This window comes from Ylistrum balloti, unplaced genomic scaffold, assembly GCF_031769215.1.
Source record: "Ylistrum balloti isolate Yb309-2 unplaced genomic scaffold, AGI_CSIRO_Ybal_v1 Utg370526, whole genome shotgun sequence".
Taxonomy (NCBI): domain Eukaryota; kingdom Metazoa; phylum Mollusca; class Bivalvia; order Pectinida; family Pectinidae; genus Ylistrum; species Ylistrum balloti.
This window is the reverse complement of record NW_026782336.1, coordinates 1,095-27,807: the sequence shown is the minus strand read 5'-3', so window position 1 is coordinate 27,807 and position 26,713 is coordinate 1,095. Positions and strand designations below refer to the sequence as shown.

Sequence of the window (26,713 nt, the reverse complement as noted above, 5' to 3'; positions counted from 1 at the left end):
TTGTAACTGAAGACAACAACATTATATATAAATCTGTTCGTTTTACGATTTTCGCCTTGTACTATCTATATCATGCACGCATTGACACAAAAAAATTGTTTGTATTTTTTACAAGTCATCAAAGCATGAAGTTAGTTAACTAAATTATATGTATATCAACTTCAAACATTTGACTTATAAGAAGTGGCTTAAACTTTTTCGTCACAATAACTTCCAAGTATACTGTAGTTCTCAAAATATATAAACATGATACAAATCGTTACCGTACCTTATTTAATGTTCATATATATTAAAATCGATACATCTTGCATAAATCGCTTGTAAATTAATATATAACAAATATATATAGACCGTAGTTTTCTACTGTCAACCTTTGATCTCATTTCACAAATGCATTTAGGTAAAAGATAACGCTGAAAAGCAATCAGATTCGGTACATTTGGCAAATTTAATAAAAGATTTTACAATATGATTTTTCACAAACGGAAGTTTGTCATTTTACAATAATTTGCATATCGCCTTTTAATCCTTTTATACTAAGGACGCGATACAGAATATTGCAGAAATACATATTTATGTATGTCCCAGTATGTGGGTTACTGACATACGGGTGACATTCATCAACAATTAAATGTCTGGAGTTTGAGGTTCAATGGATGCAAATATATGAAAAGAAAATTTAAAGTGAATATTCTAAAACTTGTATGCACCGTATAAACCCGACCGTGTAGGTGATGAATTCATGTTCATTTAATATGCATTTTTTTGCATATTGGGAAAGGTAACCATCATATCTTTACTTGTATAAAGTAAATCACAATGACTTAATATTAAGTGAAGGTTATAGGGTACATAATCATGCCAGCTAAACTCATTACATGCAACGTTCTTTATTTGAATGAATGATGCGCTATATTAATTAAATAAGTAATATTTATTTGATCATGGTGACAGAAGTGACGGAGGAAAACAGTAATGTTTTACCCCTGCCCTCGTACCAACGATCTACAACACCAAATCGCCTAGCCAAGACATTCGACAACTGCCTAGCCAACTCCACCACCCCGACATCCCTAAAAAAGGATGTCTGGAAGTTGTAGTGATAGACCTCTGGAAATTCTTGACATAATCATAGTGGCAAAGTGTCTATAGCATTATATGAATACCCGGATCGCAATGTATATTTATGTACATGGTATACGAATCGTAAAAAGGATGTATATTAAACACGGGTACAATTTTGACGGGACGTATTTATATATAACTCTCAAGGCATGTCTTCATCTTGCCACGTTTGACTAAATATTTCATCACGTATATGCCGATTTCTTTTGGTACCTCATGTGTGCCCTTAAATCTCTCGTACCTTCATTTCTAAACACAGATAATAAATATTGACACCCAGCATATCTACCGGTGGGCAAGGTACGTATAATTGACAATTACGGATGAAACATTAGCAGTCCATACAACATTGGGAGGATGTAGAATTGGCCAAAAGATATTTAATCATGTTTTTTGTATCTTTGTATCAGTTAAGATAAAAATGGTTTTCTATAACCCAATCCTAAATCCTTGATGTTAGTATCAAGGATAGTTAAGTTAAACTTCATTTTTTACAACACTTGCGCAACGTCATACTACTTATGTCAATTACTCCTGTTAGCACGGACGTAAGAGCACGAGAAGCCTGTGAGAGGAAACTGGAGTGACCAGGAAAGATCCACGTGGTCGGGCAGGTGACCACGTTCGTGCGGAGATCAGAACTTCTAGTTGAAAGGCGATTGTGTAACCACTTTGCCGTCAAACTATCCAATTAGATAATTAAGTTATTGAAAAAAAATCTGAACCTATTCCTACGTAAAACTTTTCTTATACAATAAGGCGTAATTAATTCTTAGTCCATTTTCTATAGACTACAAGACCATGCTTTCCTTGACGATTATGATACTGGCGGTTACCTTCCATACCAGTGTCTCAGAAGGCATGATGTCGATGAAACGTGAGTCAAACTTCCATCATCTGTTACGCACTGATATCGGTATTCCGTCGATCATAAATTACCCTATTAACAGTGCAATAACATCTATTGCATAAGTTTTTGTTATGACGGTGCAGAAGCGAAGCTGACAGATTCCATTTATTCCATTGTCACGTCGTTGTTTTCATATGTATTTTATAAGTATACCATTCCCCTATCAACAACTAAACCACAGATAAACAATCTTCGAAAAAGCAAGATTGAATTTAATGTAAATATATATCAGATATGAATGAAGTCAATAGAACTACTTGCTAATGATTCAAAACGATGCTTTGTAAATAAATTATATCAGTGTCATACTATATGTGAAAAAAAGGTTTCATTAGAGGAACCATTTTGTTTAAGACGTTGAAAAATATTGATTTCTATGACATAATACCAGATGTAACGTTATATGAATCATTCGCTTGTTTGTCAGAAATGAATGCTTTCGAATCGGTTTCTGTTAGATTATCGGGACCACCCCTGCATCAGAACCTGTGAAGTTAACTCTCCAATGGCCTGTGAATATGATTTCCAAGCCGAAACATTCTACACTCTGACCAAGGCGTGCCGTGACTGTCCTCACAACATCACGGACTGTTACAGACCCGGGTGTATCCCAGCCGACGGTAATTCCCGGGCAATCCTTGTCGTCAACAGGATGTTGCCGGGACCAGCCATACATGTAAGGCAGTGTATCCGTTTGGTTGTATATTTGCTTTAAGGATTTTTACTACAATTGTATCACTTCATCCGTTGTCAAATGATAGAATCTAAATATATATATATATAACATAGCTGAGGTGTGGTGATTAAAAAATATCAGAAATATTAAAAAAAACTATGTCAGTTCTGCAGAAATTTGTTATAAAAACATTCTGTTGAAGTGATACAAAAAATAAACCCTTCCTTAAGCAAGTAATATTTATTGAAATTAGGAATAGGAATTGATTGTTTAAACTTCTGGTACAATTTTTATTGAAAAAAATATTTTCGTTGAGGTCGATCAGATTGTCTTTACGTATAAAATATTAGAAAGATTAAAAACACTGTCAGCCCTTTCAGAAATTTGTTATACAAAACATTCAAGTGTAATGAAGTGATACAAAAATACACTCTTCCTTTTGCAAGTAATATTTATTGAAATTAGGAATAGGAATTGATTGTTTAAATTTCTGGTACAAATGTTTTATTGATTTGTGCCAATATGTTTCCGTGCTGCTGTCGTATCGACCTAGAACTCGATCAAATTGTCTTTACGTATGGCTGTCTATCAACTTAGTCCCCATATTTGTCGTATCGACCTAGAACTCGATCAGATTGTCTTTACGTATGACTGTCTATCAACTTAGTCCCTTTATGTCAATTTATTTATCTAGAAATCATCATATTTAACAGACTCACTATAAAGTTCATGTTATGTTGAAGGTTTGTGAGGGAGACACTGTAATGGTTAATGTTCATAACAAAATGAATGGAATGGGTATGTCAATTCATTGACACGGTATCCTACCGCGAGGCAGCCCTCACATGGACGGGGTTGGTATGCTTACCCAGTGCCCCATACACGACTTCGCTACATTTCAATATCGGTAAGGCAATCATCCATAAGGTACCATTTACGAGGTACCAATCTCGTATATCAGTATCGGTAGGTTAGCTGTAAATAGTAGGTACTGTTTTCTCCATTATATGCATCGATAGTTTGACTGTTGGTTCCGTTGATGTATACCATGTTCTATCTGAGAATGCGATATCATTTTCTTGGATCTACCAAGTTTTATAGATGGCAGGTGTCGATAAAGTAGAAGACGCTAACTCTTTAAGAATACCTGGTCTTATTTTCCTAGTGTTTTTTCAGAAGTCTCCGTTTTGTTAATGTGTTCCCATAGTTTTTTTTTCATTTTAGTTTTGAAGATTATGGAAAAAATTGGAATTTTAAAAAAATCATTATGTTATTGAACATGGCGATATGTTTTCGTGACATTTTTCAATAAATTGTAATCGTTCACAAACTTAAGTTAAAAGTTATGCAACGATCAAATTTATAGCTGAATTGTATTTCATTCTACAGATTTACAGTTAGCGGTCCTGGAACCCACTTTTGGCACGGACATTCAGGACAACATCGCTCTGATGTTGTTCGACAAGCTTCAGAACGCGAGTTCCATCACGGTGTCTATGACTAAGACTTACCCGAACATACCATGCTCGTCAACGATTGGTTGATGGAATTAACTCTAGATCGTTTTGCCAACCATCATCAAGCTCACGGTGACAAAAAGCCGGCGTCAATTCTCATTAATGGTTATTCCAGTTATTACTTCATTCAATTGCCTTTAAAATATCTCAAAATATTGTTACCATTTTATTTTCCTAATAGAAGTCATTAATCCAAAAATTTGCATTATAATTTGCATTTTCTACTCATGAACATTAAAAAATGAAGGTGTTCTAAATATGTTAATGTATAATGATGCATTATTTTGAAATCTTGTGTGTAATCGAATTGAAACATGTAATGATAAAATATTAATACCTTATTCGATTTAGCGTATATATATATGTGTGTGTGTATATATATAATATCACTCTTAAGTCCATAGGCAAATATGCAAAAGCACAACCACAAAATGAGAGAACATGGAAAAGGTGTTTCAATGTTCAATATAATATTATTCACTAGTTAGGAAATTAATGTTTGATGTATTTGACAATTTCGGGTGCTTACATGGCGTGTATTGGAGATCAATAGAATAAAACATGATTATGTTGGTCCATTATTGTGGAATAATGGATATTCTACTCGAACATTGTTCAAACGACACACAAGTGAATGGAACTTACTTATGCAAATTTAGAGATAGACAGAGTAGAGCCAAACACTGAGTGAAGCTATCATACAGTTGTTTCATCCGTCTAGGACTGGTCAGTGATGTTAAGGGCCTAAATTTCAAAGCCAATGAGAAAATTGAGGAAAACCCAAAGCCCCATTATTCAATAAATTTCATAATTATCATGTATTAGAACAACGTAAAGTACGTGTATATTTTTTACCGTGCCACTATTCGAATTAATTCAAACATGGCATGCAGGATTTGGCAAACCTCGGGACTAAATGTCTACCAGCAGGGTCTACCAAGAGTGTATAAAAGACACACAAGTAAATGGTACATTTTAATGCAGTTGGAGTTAGATACGGTGAAACTAAACAATGAGTTAAACTTCATCATACAGCTATTTCGTCTTTCTATGCTAAGGCTTTGCCTCGGTTATGAATCCAAATTCTATACCCAAAGGTAGATTATCCAACATCCCACATATCAATATATGGTTGACTGTTTTTCTCCCATCTCTTACACAAATATTTGATAATTTGAAAAAAATAAACAATGTTTTCTAAACAACTGCTGTGCTGGATATAGTATGCTTTCTCTTACATACATATAAGGTAAAGCCATATTAGAAAAAAACACACACACACAGGAACTTGTGTAATGACTTATTTTGTTTATGAGATGGAGATGACAAATCGTCATAACCAAGCAAGCAATAATAGGACAGGATTATGATTTTTGACGTCATAATGTGACTTCTCATGTCATTGTGACATCAGTATGGCAAAGTGGGTGTTCACATGAGATATACGTATTTCACATAGGTAGAGATAGGAGCGTAATAAATCCTTTCTTTTATCGACCATAATAGTTACGTTCATATTGCTATTTTCAATATCGAAAGAGTACATGAATATATATTAATATTTCGTCTTTATTAATTATTCTATTAAGGAAGAGGAGCTCATCGTGTTTTCTACAACAGTGAACGAAGTGAGAACATCACAACACCATATGAAGTGTTTAATGTTGAGCACGGGCGGCGCTACAGGTTCCGGATAATAAGCAATGGTATATTTAACTGTCCAATACAGTTATCCGTTGACAACCATACACTTCGCGTTATCAGCAGTGACGGTAATCCATTCCAACCTATCGACGTTGAAAGCATAAATATTTTCGCCGGTGAGCGTTTTGATGTGGTCATTCTAGCCGATCAGCCTATGGACAATTATTGGGTCAGGGCGCGGGGACAAGCTGGTTGTATTGCAAAAAGTGCCTACCAACAAGCTATCCTCCGTTACAGTGGTGCAGTCGAAGAGTTTCCGACTCGTCCAATAGGACACCAGTTTGGAGACCGAGAAGGAAAGGTGAAATCATGTCCATTAAACAACTAATGATAAGGAAAATATATCTTATTTATAAAGATTATTTCCTGCCATGGACAGTTAGAATCAAGCTTTTTTTCAAATTCTTTTATTATCAACAATCACATTGGATACTAGACAAAAGCACCTGCTTCTCTTCCTTTACTTTTCCCCCCTTGTCTTACTTCAATAACAAGTTATCATTATTACGAAAAAATTACATCAGATAGTAAGAGCTTTGGAATCTCGCATATTGCTATATTTATATATATACAAATTAGGTTAATTAACTTAAGAATATGTCAGTAGTATTGTTCTTAAATTTGTGAATGGTCTGTCCTATTTTCAGAAACTCAATCCATGGAATAAAAAAGCAACAGATATGCTGGTACCAGTAACGCATCTTGACAATATGCGTCCTTCAAACAAAGCACTTCAGGAAACACCAGACAAGAAGTTCTACCTCACAATGGACTTTAACAACATCGACAACTGGGCCTGAATATGTTTCCCCTTCCACTGTCGTGGAGGCATACTACCACTTATTGCCACCGCAGATAAATCATATCAGCAATACCCTGCCACCTTCCCCTCCTCTGACACAATTCCATGACATACCACAAGTACGCAGTTACCAACTCTGACGCTAGGGTTATATATATTTTTCTATTTATTTTTGTCTAATCATTTATCAATTTATTTATATTCTTCGTAATTCTTTATCGAAATTCTACGACATACGATGAGTACGGAGGGGTGAGAGAGAATGTTAATATTGGAATTATCATTTGATACATCACAATAATCCTGATTGTAAAATGTAATATTAAATGAGGTATACATTTTCTTAATATCATTATCGGGATACTAAGTATCTTTTCACGATTAATTATATCCTTTTCTTCGGAAAAAACCATATAGATATATATTCTTGTTGGTTTAATCAATGACATTGTCGTTAAAGTTTATACAAAAGATTCATAAATATACAACATCTTTCAACAGAAATTTAGAATGGATTATATGTTAGCAAATAGCAACTTAATCTGCATCATACAGCTGAACTCGTCATTGCTGGTATTGGCATGCAGGCTCGGAAAGTTGAGTTCATCAGTAAAGCCAACCATCTACCAGTCTCAAAAATTGTACTAGGCACACAAATGAGCGACTCTTCAATAAAAAGTTAGCCATGCAATTTATTTATATAAATGAGGTTGTATATAGAATAGCCAGTGCGAAATCGTTTCAATTTACCTTCCACCTAATATGAAGTACATGAAACTTGTTGAAATTTTATTCGTTCAAATTCGGTTTACTCTTACATTCAACAGTGTTTTCGTTTTAGCTATGTTTTTCACAACAATAAAGTCACTGATTTTATTCTAAACGGAGGAAACCTAATCGCACTTAATATGTTATCATTACCATGACAAAGGTGACAAAATTATTTGGTTAACTCTGTACGAATGCATGACCAGGTATGTAGGTTTATGATAGTTAAATTCGCATTAAGACCTGGAAGGACTCAATTGTCAAGGTGTGATCGTTATTGTGTTAAGATGTTTTAAATAACCTATTGACCCGTGAACATTAGTAAACATATAGTAAAAAAGTTGTTTACTCTGTCTGTAGGAGATGTTCTGTAATGCTGACACTGTGAAAAGGAATTGCTCCGAGGAATTTTGTAAATGTATTCACACACTAAAGGTGGACCTGGATGACACTGTAGAGTTTATAGTTATCGATGAAGGAAAGATCTGGGATGCCAATCATCCAATGCATCTTTACGGTCATAAGTTTAGGGTGATAGGCATGGACAGGGTGTGTATATCAACACAGTATAAAATGTAAACACACGTGTATCTCTTTACCTGTATCACAGAATAATGTCTATGTTCAAAGTGAACCACTTAACAATAAAGGATGTTTTACAAAATTATTAGCTAATAAACACAATCTAAACCACTATCTAATTACATTTTAAATCAATATCCTTTCTGTTTTGTTTATATTAAGGAAAATTAATAACATTTAGTGAAATTTTTAGTCAGCAAGGTTTCGTAATTTTGGTTGTAAATGAAAATCTGACGCATCATTATATTTTTTCATTTCTTAAGTATTTATCATTTTACATCAACAATGTTTATATTGTAAATTATGCACTTTCCGGCTCAGCAAGTGTACGACCCTTGAGGAGGTGATACGTAACTTTTGGTTGTAAATGAAAATCTGACGCATCATTATATTTTTTCATTTCTTAAGTATTTATCATTTTACATCAACAATGTTTATGTTGTAAATTATGCATTTTCCAGCTCAGCAAGTCTACGACCCTTGAGGAGGTGAAACGTCTGGACAATGAAGGAAAGCTGATCAGAAACTTGACGTCTCCTGCTGATAAAGACACAGTTACCGTTCCAGATGGTGGTTATGTCATCCTCCGAGTCCATGCCAACAATCCAGGTACTCATCCCACTGATCAGCAAAAATGTGAAATAATAAAGGGGTCATTGATTTATCAATTTTAAGTATTCTCTCAGTATTAGCAAAGAAAACACATGAAGTTTTTGTTTGACGAATTCGATGGAACAATTTCCGAATAAACACGTTCATTTACAGATTTAAAACAAAAATAATTGTCAGCATTTCGAGATGTTATTGTTCATATATAAACAAAGACTTTTAATTGATAGGTTAGCAAAGTCTGTGTCATACTTAACATGTAGCTTTACCAAAGTAGTGTCATGTAAATGTTCTTTTGGTGGCAATTTCATTACTTTCTGACAAACTTTAATTTTGTTATAGTAATACTATAGAGAATATATGGTCAGTGTCTTGAAATATAAGCTGTATTTTGCCGCGAAAGGAAGAAAGACTGAAGGAAGTGGTCAGCTTAGTTTAAACATATTTTATTGACAAAGAAAAGTCAAAGGGATTGGTCAGTAAGTTTTGCCAACTTATAGACGACTTCTCCCAACAATATATATACAATATAGTACAAAAACAAGTCACATGGTGGCATATATAAATGAATGCGTATCATACACAAGAGATGAAAAAAACTAATTGAATAGCCACTTAAGTTATAATATTGATAATGAGAGAGAGGGAGAGAGAGAGGCGAGAGGTAGAGGGAGAGAGGTGGGGGAGAGACGGGAAAGAGGGGGAGGGAGAGAGAGAGAAACTCCTTATTTTGTATATAGAAGTATAATTATATATCAGTCGAACCTACCCGACCTGTTGAGGAAATGCTGTGAAGCCTTTGCAATTTTTGCATTGTTAACATCAGATATATTCGGGTCACCTTTGCATAGAAGATCTATTGTAATATTACCTTCAAACCATGCTAGTTCTGTTAATAGAGATCGACGCAGATTGGCATAAACAGGACAGATTAGAAAGAAGTGATAGGAATCTTCACAGGGATGCCCACAACGGCACTCAGCACTAGCTAGTAAATTGGCTCTAAAAAGGTCATAATTTAGGGGACTTGCTCGATTTCTGAGTCTACAATGAAGAATACTTAGTTTCCTAGGACCATGATTTACAAAAGTTTTACAGATATTAGTATCTATTAGTATGGATTTTTTAACATTATTCTTGAATGAGTTAAGGGATGGAGAATTTCTGATAGTAACATTTAAATCGTTCCAAAGTTTTGATGTAGAAGGAAAAAAAGAAAGTTGTGATAGTTGTAAACGAAGAGGCTGTTCTCTGAGTAAATGGTTGTTACGTAGATTATAAGGAGTAGCATTTCCTACAGTATTTGGCAATAAGTCTATTAGAAAATTCGGTGCTGTGTTATTAATAATAGTGAAAAATAGAGCAAGTTTTCGAGCTTCTCGTCTTATGGAAAGAGGAACCCATCCAGTTTCTTGATATAAAAAATCTATTTTTGTGTATATGGGCAGCCCTGTGACTATTCTTGCAGCTTCTAGTTGGATATTTTCCAGAATTAAAGAATTTACTACACCGCAGTTGTCCCATAGCTCACATGAATATTCAAGTAAGGGACGGATATAGGTAAGATACAACTTTTCCAAATTATTTCTATTTAAAATAAGTTTAAGCTTTCGGAGGGTTGCTACATATTTGGTTACTTTGCTTAGAATATACTGAATATGGGCATTCCATTTACCATCGTTAGAAAGAATAACTCCGAGGTGTTTGTGTTGATTTGTAATTTGAATTGGGGTGTTATCAAAGGTAAGGGATGGGATAAAAGGAAGTTGCCGATTAGAGATAATCATTGCTTCAGTTTTTTTAGGGTTGAAGGACATAAGCCAATCATTGGACCAAATTTCAAGTTTCCTCAAATCAGATTTGGCTACATTTTCAATATAGATTAAGTCTTGTGATGAATATGAGAGGGAAGTGTCATCAGCAAAAAGTCTAGATAAAGAAGAAAGATTATGTGAAATATCGTTTATATATATTAAGAAGAAGAGAGGGCCTAGTACAGAACCTTGAGGGACGCCAGCATTAATAGTCTTGAACGAGGATAATGAATCCTTAATAAAGACGGCCTGCTTTCTGTTAGACAAATAGCTGGTTATCCATCGGAGAAGTGATCCAGAAATACCGTAGTTGTTTAGTTTAAATATAAGGCCTTTGTGCCAGACTCTGTCAAACGCCTTGGAAAAGTCACAAAAAATTAAAATAGAATGTTCAAATTTTTCTAAGGAGGTAATTATAGAGTGATATAACTCAATTAGTTGATGAGTTGTGGAATGATTAGGTAGGAATCCTGACTGATACTTGTAAATAAGATCATTTTCAATCAAAAAATTGTAGATGTGCTTATATATCACACGTTCAAACAGTTTACCTATACAACTTATGAGTGAAATTGGTCTATAATTAGAAGTGACACTTGGATCGTTGGCTTTAAATACGGGCATTACGTGGGCAATTTTCCACAAATCAGGAAATACAGAGGAAGATAGTGATCGATTAAATATAATAGACAGTGGTACAGAAACTTCATTGGCTACAAGTTTGAGCATTTTATGACTTATACCATCATGACCTGTTGCTTTATTTAAATTAAGAATATTTATAATATCTTCAACTTCACCAGGAGCTATATGGATTTCAGATAAAACGGAGTTGGTGCGCCGTTCAAAAAAAGGTAAATCTTTGTCTATGTCATTTTCTGATAGATTACATACAGAACTAAAATAGTTATTCAACAATTCACATTTACTGTCATTGTCATATAAAATTTCGTTTGTAAAAGAGTCTAGTAGGGGGGAAATTTCAGTATTTGTTTTGCCCTTAAGAATACTTCGTAGAAGTTTCCAATACGTTTTGGGATTGCTATTACTTTTGTCAATCACCGTATTTACATTTTCATAAAATAATTCCTTGGCTCTTTTAATCATATTGTTTACTCTGTTTCTCATGTACTTATAATTATTTTTATTACGCTCAGTACTATTATTAAACATTATTCTTTTAAGTCTATCCCTTTTTCTGATATTACGTCTTAGCAGACCATTCATCCAGGGCTTGTCACCATCACGCACTAATACTTCTCTCGAGGGTATACACGTATTTACAGCATTTAAGAATTTCTCGGTGAAATAATTACACATTTCGTTAACGTTTAACATATGGGTGAAATTTTCTAGCCACGGAATACTATTGATCATATTTTTAAGTTCGTCCACATTGGATTGATTGTACAGCCATACTTTTCTTCTGAAGTTGTGTTTAATTGTTACAGGAATATTAATGACGACGAAAGCAGCATCATGGTCACTAATTGCTCGCTCAATTTCGATCACATCAGAGAAAACTACATCTACAGTATCACTAACAATAATGGGGTCAAGGAGTGTAGAAGAAGTATCAGTACGTCTGGTTGGTTCGGTAATAACATTTGTTAGATTATATTGGGAAAGAATATTACTTAGATCAACTCTATCATTTTTCAAAAAATCGATATTTAAATCACCTGTAATTATTACGTTTGGTGTTTCTTCGAGTGCTATATCAACTGAATGTCGAAGATGCTGCCATAAGACATTGGCGTTGGATGAGGGAGGTCTGTAAATATTACATATTAAATAAAGAAAATTTTGGAGTTTGACTTGTGACCATATCATTTCAGAGTTTCCAAATTCAAGATCAGTTCTACGCTTGGCGATAAGGGATTCAGAAAAATACATGGCAACTCCACCACCAAACATATTCCTATCTTTCCGGAATGGTTCAGAGAAACCATCAATTATGATGTCGGAGTTTGGTACAGAGTTGTCGAGATGTGTTTCAGTAATGGCTAAAATATCAACATCGTCTACTAGTGAGGACATATAATTTAATTTGTTACGTAAGCTACGAATGTTTAGGTGTAATATACTAAGAGCACTGATAGATGAACTACTATTAGAACTAGGTCCGGGGTTTGGATGAATATCGCCCGCTATCAATAAAACAATTAAAGCTGAATTATAAGGATTGTGGATGCAATGGGACAACTGCAAAAGCAAAAGATAGATCCGATGGAGGCAATTTAGATTGGAGAGCAATGCTAGAAATAAAAATAAACAATTTTTAACTTTAAGAACAAAGGTGATTGAAATACACGATAATTTACTATAAAAACAACCTATGGCAGCCCTCCATGCACACACGTCGTTACCTGTCATGGAGGTTGGAAGTTGACAAAAAATAGAAATAGGTGGAGGACTACCAACGAAAAAAGGGGTGCACAGACATATCCTAAGGTTGGGGAGGAATCGAGAAAAGAGAATAACTGTGGAGAGGAAGGATGACAATGCGCCATTGGAAAGATGAAGCTATAGTATAGTAGACAGCAAAGGGAAGGTATAACAATGAAACAGATAAGTATCATGTCGAATACCGAGGAATGAGGGGTAGGTATTGGGTATATTAACGTATGTAAAGACATATAACAAAATTGTATGTTTATATACTGGATATCCGTAAGGAATAGTTGATAATACTAAAGGCAAAACTATATACATGGGTTACATTAGAAAAACGCATATGCGCAAAGTATATATCCATCCGATGAATATCACACATGTATAAATATAAGTTCGTATTAATAATACCACACTATAAACAATTGATTTTTTTAACATGTGAGGAATGTACGCAAAATGAACACAGATGGTAAGTATATATACAGTATAATGTATGGATTCGTAAGCGCACATGAACGAAAAAATAACTCCATAGCCATGATTCAAAAGGGGAAAAAAAAAAAAAAAAATTTTTTTTTTTTTTTAATCATGTGAGGAATGTACGCTAAATGAACACAGATGGTATGTATATATTCAGTATGAATATAGTATAATGTATGCATTCGTAAGCGCACATGTACAAAAATGTAATAACTCCATATTCATGATTCAAAAAAAGCATTTGGATTTTTCTTATCGTGTGATAAATGTACGCAGAATGAAGACAGATGGTATTTATATATTCAGTATATGTATAGTATATTGTATGCGCTCGTAAGCGCTCATGTACAAAAATATCACTCCGTATTCATGATTAAAAAAAAAAAAAAAAAAAAAAACTTTTTTGATTATTTTTAACATGTGAGTAAAGTACGCCGAATGAACACAGATGGTAAGTATATATTTAGTATATATTTGTATTACGTATGCATTCGTAAGCGCACTTGTACAAAAGTGTAATAACTCAAAAAAAAAAAAAAAAAAAAAAAGCATGAGAGTAATGTACGCATATAAAGTTAAACTTGTCACCAGAAGACCAAGTTTGGTACTTGTAAATACAAATAGATATATACGCATAATGGCATAATGGGCATTAATTGCATGAATATATTCAGTATAGGTATGTGTACTCGTTTTTCCTTTCAATTTTTTCAAAGTGATGTATAATCAAGGTTAGCCTTATTTCCAGAAGACATTGTTACTTATTAACACAATAGAATGTCCACATGATGATAGACACGTGATGTCAGGTACAATGTACTAGTATATGAATTGGCTCAACTAGAGGAAGTCAAGTGAGATATATCCTCGTACTGCTTCACTTGGATTTTCGCGGAATTGTATGTAGCCCTGTAGAATACTCGACCGTCGTTCGTCCAAAATGAGTGGATTTTCTTCTCTCTTTTGGCTTTTGACAAACCCGCGATGATCTTTTGTCGGAATGATGTCAGGTCTTCAGTTATAAAAACACGAAACTGGTCGGATTGGAGATTCTTTAATTTGAGACGCGACTGGTATATGCTGTTCTTGATTTTCCAGTTGCGCAATCTACATATGATTTGAGACTTTCCATTACGTATGTCACCAATCACGTGAGACCTGTTGATGTCATCGGTAGAGATATTTACATCAATACGTTTACAAATCTCAACGACCTTCGCATCGGTGGTTTGTTTTTCATTTTCCCGTAAGGGTACGCCATGAAACCGGAGGCTGGTACGGCGCCCATACTGCTCAAGATCCTCTAAAGAGGACTCCAGATGCTTAACTGTGGTTTCCAACTGCTGAACTTTGTTTGTAAGTTGGCGATTACATTGGGTCACCGTATTCAGTTGATCAGTTAGAGTTTTGATTTGTTCAGTATAAGGGGCCATGGCAGAAGAAATTTGTTGGCTGATAGCTGGTCCAAGAGCAGTAGCCAGGCTCGGGACGAGCGCGCTTATAAATGTAGGTGACGTGACCGAGGCATGTATAAGTTCAGTTAGGTTGATAGGATCACTCTCATTAGTAATTGTAGAGGTCATGCTGGGCAAATCGGGTAGGGACGATCTCCTACGACTCGACACTGGGGCACCTGCTACTAATGAGTCGGGGCTTACACTTTCCTCAATTTTGCGTTTGGAAATTGTAGATGGCGTTGAAAATTTGCCGGCCATACGATACTAAATGGTATACACTAGGCATGCAGTATAGGCGTGTATAGAAATGTACGTGTTCCACAGGTAACACAGTTCACGTGTACAACCAGGGAGGTTGAACAGTGTAAATCACTATTACGCAGAAATACACGTATTATAGTTGAAAAAGTTCATCAAGCACAACAATGACAATGCTTAAGGACAACTGTTGGTAGATTTCATGTCAATACTCTGCTTAAATATTACAATAATACCCCACCTCACCTGGGAGCTCTTTCAAGTATGTGTGTCCATTACACCATCACGTGACCTCCTATCGTTTATCCTACACTACAAAGGAGGTCATCAACGAAGGAGTTGGAAAGATGCTAGTAATGAATGTCATAGAGCCTTCAACTTCACCTTATTCATCACCAGTAGTGATGGTAAAGAAGAAGGACGGATCGAACAGGTTCTGTATCGATTTTCAGGGACTCAATCGTGTCAACATATTTGATGCGGAACCAATGCCTAACACAGAGGACATTTTTGCGCGTCTTGGGAACGCCAAATACTTCTCGAAATTGGACCTCAGTAAAGCTTATTGGCAAGTTCCGCTGGCCGATGAAGCGAAGAAAAGGACGGCTTTCACGACACCCCAAGGGTTATTCCAGTTCCGTGTGATGCCCTTTGGACTCGTCAACGCCCGGCAACATTTAGTCGTTTAATGAGGAAACTTCTTCGTGGAATGGAACATCTAGACGACTTCATTGATGATATCATCATATGCACGGATACCTAGGGGGAACACCTGGAAGTTTTGAGCGAGCTATTGTCACGTTTGACGAACGCTGGACTTACAGCGAGACCGACCAAGTGTTCTATTGATTTGGAAGTCTTTCGTGTTTGGGACGCATTGTGGGAGCGAGGAGACTTCAATGGAGGACGACAAAGTAGAGGCAATCGCCCAAAGACCGGAGACAAAGAAACAAGTCCGTTCATTCCTTGGGTTGACAGGTTTCTATCGCCGGTTCATCCCCAACTTTGCCGCTATTGCAGTGCCGCTTACAGACCTTACAAAGAAGGGTTCACCAAACAAATAAGAATGGCTGGACAGTCATGAGCGTGCTTACAACAAAAACCAGTTTTGAAACTGCCAGATTTGCAGCAGGACTTTATCTTGAGAACTGATGCGCCCGACACCGGGTTTGGAGCCATATTATTACAGGAGGAAGACGGTCAGAAGTGGCCAATTGCGTACACCAGCCGGAAACTTCTTCCCCGAGAACAGAACTACGCAGTCATTGAGAAGGAGTGTCTTGGGATTGTATAGGGAATACAGAAGTTCGAATCGTACATTTACGGATGAGAATTTCTCCTCGGGACTGATCACCAGCCATTGTCCTACCAGGACAAGTCTATGGCAGCCAATGCGAGACTTATGAGGTGGGCACTACTACTCCAGCCATATTGGTTCAAAGTTCGTGCCGTCAAAGGTGTGGATAATGTGGGAGCGGATTACTTGAGCAGGATATAGTGACTTCATGCTCCGTGATTTTTTTTTCCGGAACCCGGGGATGTTTTCACGCTCGCATGTACTCAATATGTTTTTTCATATGTTGTTTTTCGTGTTTAGATGTTTATTGTCGTGTACGAATATGTTATGGTATGTATGAAATATATTGTTGATATGTTGATATTGCTGTACCGGACATTCTTGCGGAACGCTTGTCCGTGTGCCTGGATTGCGGTTCTGGTGTTGACCTTAGTGATGTTTGTCGTGTGGGAAACTTGTGACTGTCGTGTCGTGTGGATAACGAACTATGAACTTTGAACTTTTGTGTTGGAGTGAGTGTGAATGTGTCTTAATGTGAAATTTATATGTATCTGTACATAATTTATGTAGTAAATCGTTTCATGTAAAACCGTTTGTTGTCTTCAATCCCAAACACCCTACTCGACCGCTTGTCCTACATTACACGTATCAATAATCGGCAATCTAAATGATTGAATACTGAAGCATGATAAGCCAAGATTTCTTCTTTGGAAATATTTCATCATATGTTAGGGTTTCATTCGGTATCAAGCAAGCCTAGTTCTTTTTGTATACATGGAATGTAATAATGTGTATTGAAAAGGATAAAGTTTTGAACGCCTAATCTCCAGGCAGAATAACTGTCGTAGGCATAGTCTTGTTGTATGTCAAAATATTTTGTTTTGGACGTTGCCACCTACCGTCACTGTATCATTGTAATCACGCTGTTCACTGGTCCGTGTATAATAGTGGAATATAACACAATACTGTAGAAACAACCAGGCGTCATCTGTAGATATATCTAAACTTCAAATTGATAGTCGAGTTCATTTTTTCTACGAATACTTTGTATTAGGAAAAGAATCATATAAGATATTTGAGAGATATAATTCTACTTTTGACAAAAATATACACCTGTAAATGTCTGTTGATAAGAACATTTCAAAAATACATTGCCATTCATGAGAATGACTGTTAGATACATAGCCAACGCAAAAGACATGTCCGGAAGTCATACTGATACATATTAATCAAGTGAGATTAAAAATTAATAATTTTACCACATTTTATTAATGACCAATGTACGTAATGTGATACGTTTGATGAGCGGCATCATTTACAACTATAACATCATCCATAAACAGAAACTTACATCATAAATTTATTTTATATTTGAACATATATTAATTCATTGGCAAATGAATATCAACAAATTAACGATCATATATAAGACTTTAAAAAACCTGTGCAATGTATCAGACATGGTCAGTGTGATATTGTTACTTCAGGCAGACATTATTTAACGCCCAAATAACCCTCGTACTGGACGCAGTAAACATGTCCAAATGGAATCACGTATCTGCTCACTGGTGCGTTTTAAACGTTTTAAAAAGAACAGGAGACAACAGATTTCAATTCAATTTGATCAAGCAACTCGGTGACCCACGTATTCCTCGTATATTCGATTTCGTTCCATTCTTACAATTACCGTTGAAGGGCAGGTAAGTACCAACCTTGAACATTTAACTACCAACAAAAATGGATATAACTCTTTTAATATTATACAGTTTTTATTCCATTATGGGATATATTATTGTTCCTCGTTGCTTGACTTTCTGCCCTTTACTTCTACTTTCATTCCTCTGTGTGTGTTAATAATTACTGACGTAAAATTGATTCCGCGTGAATTGCACTTTGTTTAGTTTCAAAAGGAAGAGTTATGTTTCATGTCATGTGTTTGATTGAACCTGTTGTTAACATATAGGATTTAATAAACTGAAAGAAAAATAGTTTGTTAATATAGTAATTAAAGGGAAAATCCTATATACTTCAAGCATCATACATCTGATTTTGTTGTTAGCATATATGATTTTAATTAACTGAAAAATATAGATATCACTATCAGTGACAACAATTCATTAGTTAATGTAGTAATAAAGGGAAAAAATTTAATACTCCTTGCATCATACATCTGCATTTATCTTAATAAATGGTATTTTGAGACTTAATTTGCATTAAATAAACATTTACCTTCGAGCCGATTAAACTATTTGTAAATTTCATGTATTTGCCATAGCTGATGAAATGGTTTTAATTCCAATAATAAGTTTGAAATTCATCCTTGGTGATAGTTTTCATAATTCTGCTATTTCAAAGTTACACTATAGAGTTTTTGCAATATAGGTGTTTAAAAACAATATCTTATTTTATATTAAAAAACATATCACACAGATAAACTACATATGAGATGAGAAAAAACTTAGAGTCTATATTAATTACTTTACCTTTATCAAACACATACAAACGATATTGAATCTTCGGAATTGGAAACACCTTACTTCAATATGTAATGACTAATTAAATAAATTCTAACAATTAATATACAGGTATATTCATATGGTGATCAGAATTGGTTGTATTGGTTTGTTTCGAAAATGATGCAAATTTCCAATGCATTTTGTACATGTCATTTACAACTGTATACTCACTCCAAACCCGAAGTTTAGAACTATTAAACTTTATTTACAATCGAACTTACTGACCATCCGCCCACAACATTTCATGGTCAAATGACCCTTGTTCCGGATCTAGTACACAAGCACCTATAAACGCTACCAGCCAATCATAAGTGCGGTTGAAACGTTTAAGGTAAAAGGTTGGCGACAGAAGATTTTGTTTCGATAGTTTAATCAAGCAATTTGCTGATGTAGATACCTTGTCATTATTGCTTACACAGGGAATTCGGTTTAGTTTGACATGAGAGAGTATTTACCGAACCTGAACGTATGCCTGGAGATCATACAGTATCTACTTTTAGCGGATTCAGTGTTTTATTGCTATTGTATAACTGTAATTTCAGTGAGCTCAAGCTCGTCAGAATTTATTAATTTCTGTACATTGCCTTCGTAGACTTCATTTTTACGTTTAAAAGATTAAAACCTGCTAAGTCTTTCTTACATTTTAAGTTATTAAAAAAAATGTACAAGTTAAAGTTCATTAATCTACTTTTGTAGGATTCAGCGGTGTATCGCATGATATAACGTGTTGAAATCATGATAACATTATTGCAACGACAGTTGCATTTAGCGCTTGGCATTTTATGCTTTGTGACGTCAGCAATCACGTGTCCACATGATGACGTTACTCTATCGCGATGGAGTGATGTATCTACCTGGCCTAACAATAAGGTAAATATATCTAAATTTTTAAAGGAATGTATCTTAAGATATTAACCAGGATACACGAAAAGTTCCTAATATTGGTTTTTAAACAAATAAACATGAAACAACCTACAACTATAATTAGTTTTCAAATTTAACACGGTGAATCTTTTGAGTATATGTCAATGTAATATGTTACAAAATATTCTGAAATTTTGTTTCACTTTTGAAAGCTTCCAGAAGCTGGGGCTAACGTCAGTATAACTGGCGATGTACTCTTGGACATGTCACCTCCCGCATTTTTTGGAGTAACGGTTGAAACAAACGCCAAACTCGTGTGGAGTCCGGGGGGAGATTTCCAGTTGATTACAAACTTCATCCACTTAAAAGGAGCACTCCACATTGGTTCTGAGACCTGTCCATTCCAGGCAAATGCTCGGATTTCTTTGACAGGCAAGTAAATTCAGACAGATAACTGCAAGAGCCAAACACATATTTCATTTCAATTTGAAACCGTTCTCTTATGGCAGATATTTTTTCAAAACAGAACACACACAGGTGTTTATTTATTCGTTTTGTCATGTGATATAATTACCATGATGAAAAGTTTATAAAATGTGCTAAACTGTATTATTAACCTACACATGCACGTGTATCTGGATTGTAATTATCACAAGTCAAAATTAACAGTGCACTGTAGATTAGGTGACGAAACGAAGAGATAAACACATGTATATGCTCTGTTACCTCAGTGTGTGTATGGGGTGCAGTTTCTAATAACATATACGATGGATTTATATATCTGACATAATATACATGTGTAAAAAAGACTAATTGTATTAAGTAAAATCTATAGGTTGACTGTAGAGATCTTGAAAGCAGATGTATGTATATTTGTGTGAACCAAATTCATGAACTAAAGTATTCCAGGTGATCGTCAAGAGTATACGGTACCGAAGTTTGGTCAAAAATTCGTGGGAGTGGACAACGGGGGAACGCTGGAAATCCACGGGAAGAAGAAGCTGTCGTGGACCAAGTTAACTCGTACGGTTCCTCGACTACAGAAGACCAATGGACTGGTCTTTTCCTCGACCTCTGACCAAGTGAGTATTTTAATATCCTTTTCCTTCAGTATATAATCATCTTACTTGAGAGCGTTTTATTTTTTGATGCTCATTCGATATTTTCTAGAGAACATACAGTCATCGGCATGTCCGTTCGTCCGTCCGGATCATAACTTTGCCTACAGATAAGCAAGGATTAAGAAACTTAGTGTATGCATTGATCATAGTAAGACAATGTGTTGTGTATTAAATTAAAGGTCCTTGACCCCTCAATTACAAAGTTATTACCCTTTGTTTAAGGCGATGTGCAGTCACAATTCAGGGTCCTCGACCTCAAAAATTACAGAGTTACTGCCCTTTGTTATAATTTCATGTTCGGATTCATTGGTTGCATTTAAGTTAGGATAATGAAACTTGTTGTGTATATTGATCATTCTAAGACGATGCACAGTGTACCAATGTCAGGGCGCATAACCCCTTAATTAAAGAATTATCGTCCTTTTTTAGAATTTCATGTCAACAGCACACATAAAATTGCTTGCATTTAAACAAGGAAAGGTTTTAATAAGAAGTCAGTATAACCTGCTAGCTTGTAACAAATCAAAAATATTTGTTACGGCGTTGTCGTATCAGATATTAAATACAGTTATACGTTACCATTTGTGTTTTGATTGGTTGTTGGCATTGATAATAAGTTTCTGGAATTTATTTTCAAAGCCAATAGGACACCATCAAGAAGGAATGGCCATTTACACGTTTAATTCTAATGGCGGACTCAACAGTTTTAAGATGTTTTCCACTAGTGGAGTATCAAAAGCAGCTGCGGATTTGGCTGTTGGCGATATCGTCTCCCACCTGTCTGGTAAGTTGGTCTTTATAAAACTTAAGGTGAGACATCATATTTTAAGTCGATATTATTGGTGGTATGAATTTGTGTTATTTCAACAACTGTTTGTAACTTGAACGGTGACAGGAACAAAAGCATGGTAATTCAAACCTACAATCGATTGGATAATCGAATGTGATTAAAGAGTGGAAATGTTTTCTCTTTACAAGTGCGAGCAAACACATTGCTCGAATCTATTTATTCGAGTAATATTAATTATATTTGACGTTCAGAAGGTGATACAGTTTGTATTTTAAACTGGATTTCAATGATACGTCTATTCTATATTAAAACGTTTTTGAATGGATTTTTTTCTATAGATTTTTCACGACATTTCTGTACTTCGTTTACTTGCAAACAGAATGCAAGTGTTAATGTAGTAAAATAGAACGAAATAAAACAGGTTTCTTTCACCTTTATTTTGTTTTACTCATTGCAGGTATCCCCGATGGCAAAGTTGTCCTGATTGGGGTCCAGTACACTATGTTATCGGACCAAAATCAGGTAGACTTCTCTGCTGTCTTCGACGCTATTGAGACAGTTGCTGGTATTTCGCAAGGTCAAGGTCAAATAAGACGTATTGGAAGATTCGACGCTTACGCTCTTGCTACTGTTAAAGGTAAATTAAAGATAACTTTGATCATTGGACAGGAATCTGGATGTAACATAGTGACGTCCTTTAGCTACATATGGAAGAGAAGACAAGCAATAATGATTTCGATTAAGCATATATAAATGTTGTAGAACTCCCCTTGGGAATTTGTGTGAATGATCAACTCGATGATTCCATATTTGAGCTTATATTTTAATGTCCTGTTACATGAACTTTTTATATTTATTTCAAAACCTGGTTTAAAACATTATGGTATCACGCCGAATATCTCACATTGGCAAAAAATATATCTAAAAAAGAAAGGCCATAAACTTTTTTGTCATTTTACACTTTTCATACATTGAAGGGGATGCCTCAAAAACAATGGAGACGTTGAGCCCTGTTCAACACTACCACCAAAGAGCTGAGGCCAGGGTGGACGTTAACGATCTCGTGATGGTAGCAATAAGCAAAACTACATCAAAACAAATCAAATTCTGGGAAAATCACAGAGTTGAGTTTAAGGTCGTGAGAAAATCAAATGCCGCTATCATTTTGGACTTGATTGATGATGTCAGCTCCTGGGATGAAGGTACCGGTCACATGATCACACGTATATCTTAACACGTTGTGTACTAAGTTATCGGTATACAAAAATAAGATTTGTCTACTAAAAATTCGGGGTTCGATTCCCCGAACAGACGCGAAGAGATAACGGAATAAATGACCGATCATGTGGGGTTTTTCCTTGGATTTTCTGGTTTCCTACCACAGTTATGCTCCTCGCACGCTTTGATAAGGGGCTTTAGACGTAATTAATATAATAATAAAAAAAAACATGCCTCTCAAATAAATAAAGTTTCAAAATAAAAAAAACAGTGAATTATATTTTCCTAACGGCATTCACAGGTGACCGCTTGTTGCTGACCTCAACTGATTATGATATGGAAAAAGCTGAGGTGGCCACCATTGTCAAATGTACAACTTGCACCAGTACGCAAGTTAAGGTGTCGTGTAAGTGTACAGTTTGCTTTGCGTCTACCCATTATATGTGACGATATAAAATGGTAGTGAAAGACTTGATTTAAGTGTTGCTTTGTATAATGGATATCTTTTCTTGGTTTTGCGTGACTTAACCCATTCAGGTCAACAGTCATGTTTTATCAGTCAGATCATATATTAAGAAAGTAATAAAAATGTTTTACATTACGTTTTTCTGAAATTATCCGATATGTATATGAAAAAAAACGAAGTTAATCCAATTTTGTTTTATTCATCTGTTCTCATCATCTTCAGTTATCTCTCAGATTTGAAAAAAAATTAAACCCTTTCCATCACTGACGGGTCCTAGAATAATTCCCAGATGTATGATGCAGTTTGATCCATATTATAACGCTGTCTAAAATGTATTAAAAGGAGCTCTAAATTTATGGTCTTTTACAATCATTAATACTATACTGAATTCCAATTCGTATAATACTTTCAATGTGATACCAGAATCGCGTGTCATACGGTCCAAAGTGATGCCACGATAAATGAGTATTGACATTAGCGAACTTTGTATGTTGTATTTAAAACATCAAGAAACACTTGGATATCCATGGAGAATAAGCAACATCTGACATTGTAACTTGTACTTGCCATTTTATTTTTTGCTAATCGATCACACGTCATGTTGTCTTAAATTTTTATCAAATGTTACTTATCTCTGTATGTCCCTAAAATCATTATTTTATCTCACATTTTCTCAACCAAAACAATTATTTTACTTCAGTTCCCTCTTTCATTCCATCTATCATCTCCTTATATTGTGAGCCTGTATAAGGTTTTAGATGTAAATAATCGGGTAAAACATATTGTTCTTCCACAGTCCTTCCACAATTCATGCACTACGGTGAAGTTGAATATAACGTTGATATGAGAGGCGAAGTGGCCCTACTGTCTCGAAATATCGTTATAGAAGGCGTTATGAACGCATTTTGCCCTTCTGTAAACGGTAACTGCAACGACTACGCCTACGATACATTTGGTGGTCACGTAAAGGTAGGCATCATCATCTGTGTCGCTCGCCTTTTTAGAAGTGTTGCGTAACTAATTACTTTTCGTTCTGTTGAATGATAAATGCTTTTTGTAGAAAAATATTTTCCATTATAAACATTTTGAATGTGATACTTAATTTTTTTTTTTTGGAATGATCAAGATTTACAAAAGCCCTCAATAAAGAAGAGGATGCTTACCGTTCTGGAATACATGGTCTTATGATCACTGTACGTTTTTTCAAATGTATTTATACAAAAGTTTAAGGTATGTTCTTATATTTTCCTTGTTTCATCGATTTGAAATTGAACTTCGATCATGCCAATATTGTTATCATCATACAAATTTCTCATCCATACCATCGTATTTTACAGGCCGTTATAGGATTTAAGGACGTACATATTGAAGGAGCAGAATTTTACCACCTAGGCAAACAGACAGACCTAGGTATATATCATTGACTTTTTTGACAATAATGCAAAATTTGATAAAATTTTGGGTGTAATCGTTAAGAAAATTTTTGACTTTGGAATATTACAAGTGTAATAAATTTTATTTTGATTATGTAATTGTCAAAATTAGATGTTATAGGTTAGAAATGCTTTTGAATTCAGGTCACTATCCCATTCATTTTCACATGTGTGAGGACGTGGATGGTTCACACTATCCCAATCCTCCCTACTTGCGGGAAAACTCTATCCATCACACCTTCGCGAGATGTATAACAATCCATGGAACACACGGTGTCACGGTAAGAACTATTGGAGAAACGTTCTTTGGACATGGATATAGAAGTAAACACAAAATTTCGAGATTTAAAATGCATTATAACAACAAATCTGTCTTATAAAGCTTAAAAGGTGTTTGTGCAACACAGAAACATAATAGAAATAATAATTCTAAATGTATTTGATGTTAAGTTTTAGGAAAAAAGAAAAGAACTAGGGAAGAGAGATGAGAGATATCAAAACAATATATCTTTTAGGTTATGGACAATGTCGGATACGAATCTCTCGGTCATTGCTTTTTCCTTGAGGATGGTGGGGAGAAGAGGACCGTGTTTGATGGCAATCTCGGGGCCAGCACCAGGACCGGCAAGCTTATACCTTCTGATAGGTTAATATAATTTTGTCGGTATTCGTCAGTGATTTTGTAGGTTGCCTTCCAGAGAAAATGTGGGGCATTTATCTATTTCATTATCACGTAAAATATTTAAGCGAAGCTTCGTACTCATGAAAATATCTGAGAACTTGCTGTATTTGAAAAACAATCAAAACATTGTTGAGTAGAGTAAAAAATTGATGTAAACACAAATAAATAAAGATACCATAGGATCTAAGAATCTATTTTCTATTCCATCAGCCAAGCAACCACGTTTTGGATCACGAATCCCAATACAGTAGTAAGGAACAATGTCGCCGCCGGAAGTAAGGTATATCAGTTTTCGCATTAATGAGGATATCGCATGTTACTGTCCTTTTCAACAATGTAATCGCACATGTTCTTTAACACTTCTAGAAGTTAATTTTTTTGTGAATAACCATTTTATCATCATAGGCCAAGGGATATTGGTTTATCTACCCAGATATCCCACTCGCTGGGTCCGCTACCAAAGGTTTCATGCAAAGGAATGAGGCCCGTCATACAGCCATTATGGAGTTCTATAACAATGTCGCTCATTCAAATAAGGTAACATTTTTGATGTACTTACATTTCAAACATGTATAATGATTTAAGAAAAGAAATTACGTTTCAAATATTGAAAGGATTAGTCTGGTTGCCATGTCTAATGTATATATATAGTAATATGATTGAATTTTAGAGCCCAACCCATTCATACGTAGTTGTTTGACTCTATCTTATACATTTTAGAACTTAAACTTTTCCTTTTATCAATGTAAAATTTATTTATATATATTTTTATTTAATGTCTCACTAACTGAAAATTTCAAGATTGGACTTTTTGTGGATGACCGACTGGACGAAAATACTGGCCAAATCATTGCAGACAATTTTTACCATCCAAGGGAAAATCCGTTCGATGATAAATCTGCCGACAAACATGTAATTATCGAAAGACTCACTGGTATGTATTTATGAATAGACGGTGTTTAATGAGAGCATCAACTTTGAAGTTGCTAATTGAACTATTATTATATATCAATGATCTCCTTATTAGCAATTATATATCGAAACGTTTCAAAATGTTTGAGTAGTCTCAACTGCGCTGTCGAATTAGAAACTGATTAAAATGTGACTATACTAGTTGTGTTACAGGTGAAAATGCAATTACAAATTTAAGAAAACATGTCATCAACATTATTTAAGAATTAAGACTTAAGTGATATCTGTGGGCGGTCACGAGTAAAGGGTTATAAT

The 26,713-nt window shown here is 35.0% G+C and overlaps 1 protein-coding gene and 1 pseudogene across 1 annotated transcript; both read left to right on the top strand.

Moving 5' to 3' along the window:
* The first annotated feature begins 1,989 nt into the window (after nt 1-1,989).
* LOC132555917 (uncharacterized) lies at nt 1,990-12,551 on the top strand (annotated as a pseudogene).
* A 7,096-nt stretch (nt 12,552-19,647) lies between these two features.
* Nucleotides 19,648-26,420, top strand: LOC132555914 (cell surface hyaluronidase-like; the record flags this gene model as incomplete). Its single annotated transcript, XM_060220292.1, has 14 exons — nt 19,648-19,782; nt 19,989-20,208; nt 20,686-20,858; nt 21,537-21,681; nt 22,145-22,324; nt 22,665-22,889; nt 23,207-23,311; nt 24,168-24,340; nt 24,709-24,781; nt 24,949-25,085; nt 25,320-25,450; nt 25,697-25,766; nt 25,892-26,023; nt 26,288-26,420. Coding segments are annotated over exons 1-14 (2,032 nt in total), but the record flags the coding sequence as incomplete, so codon positions are not given.
* Between the last annotated feature and the right edge of the window lie 293 nt (nt 26,421-26,713).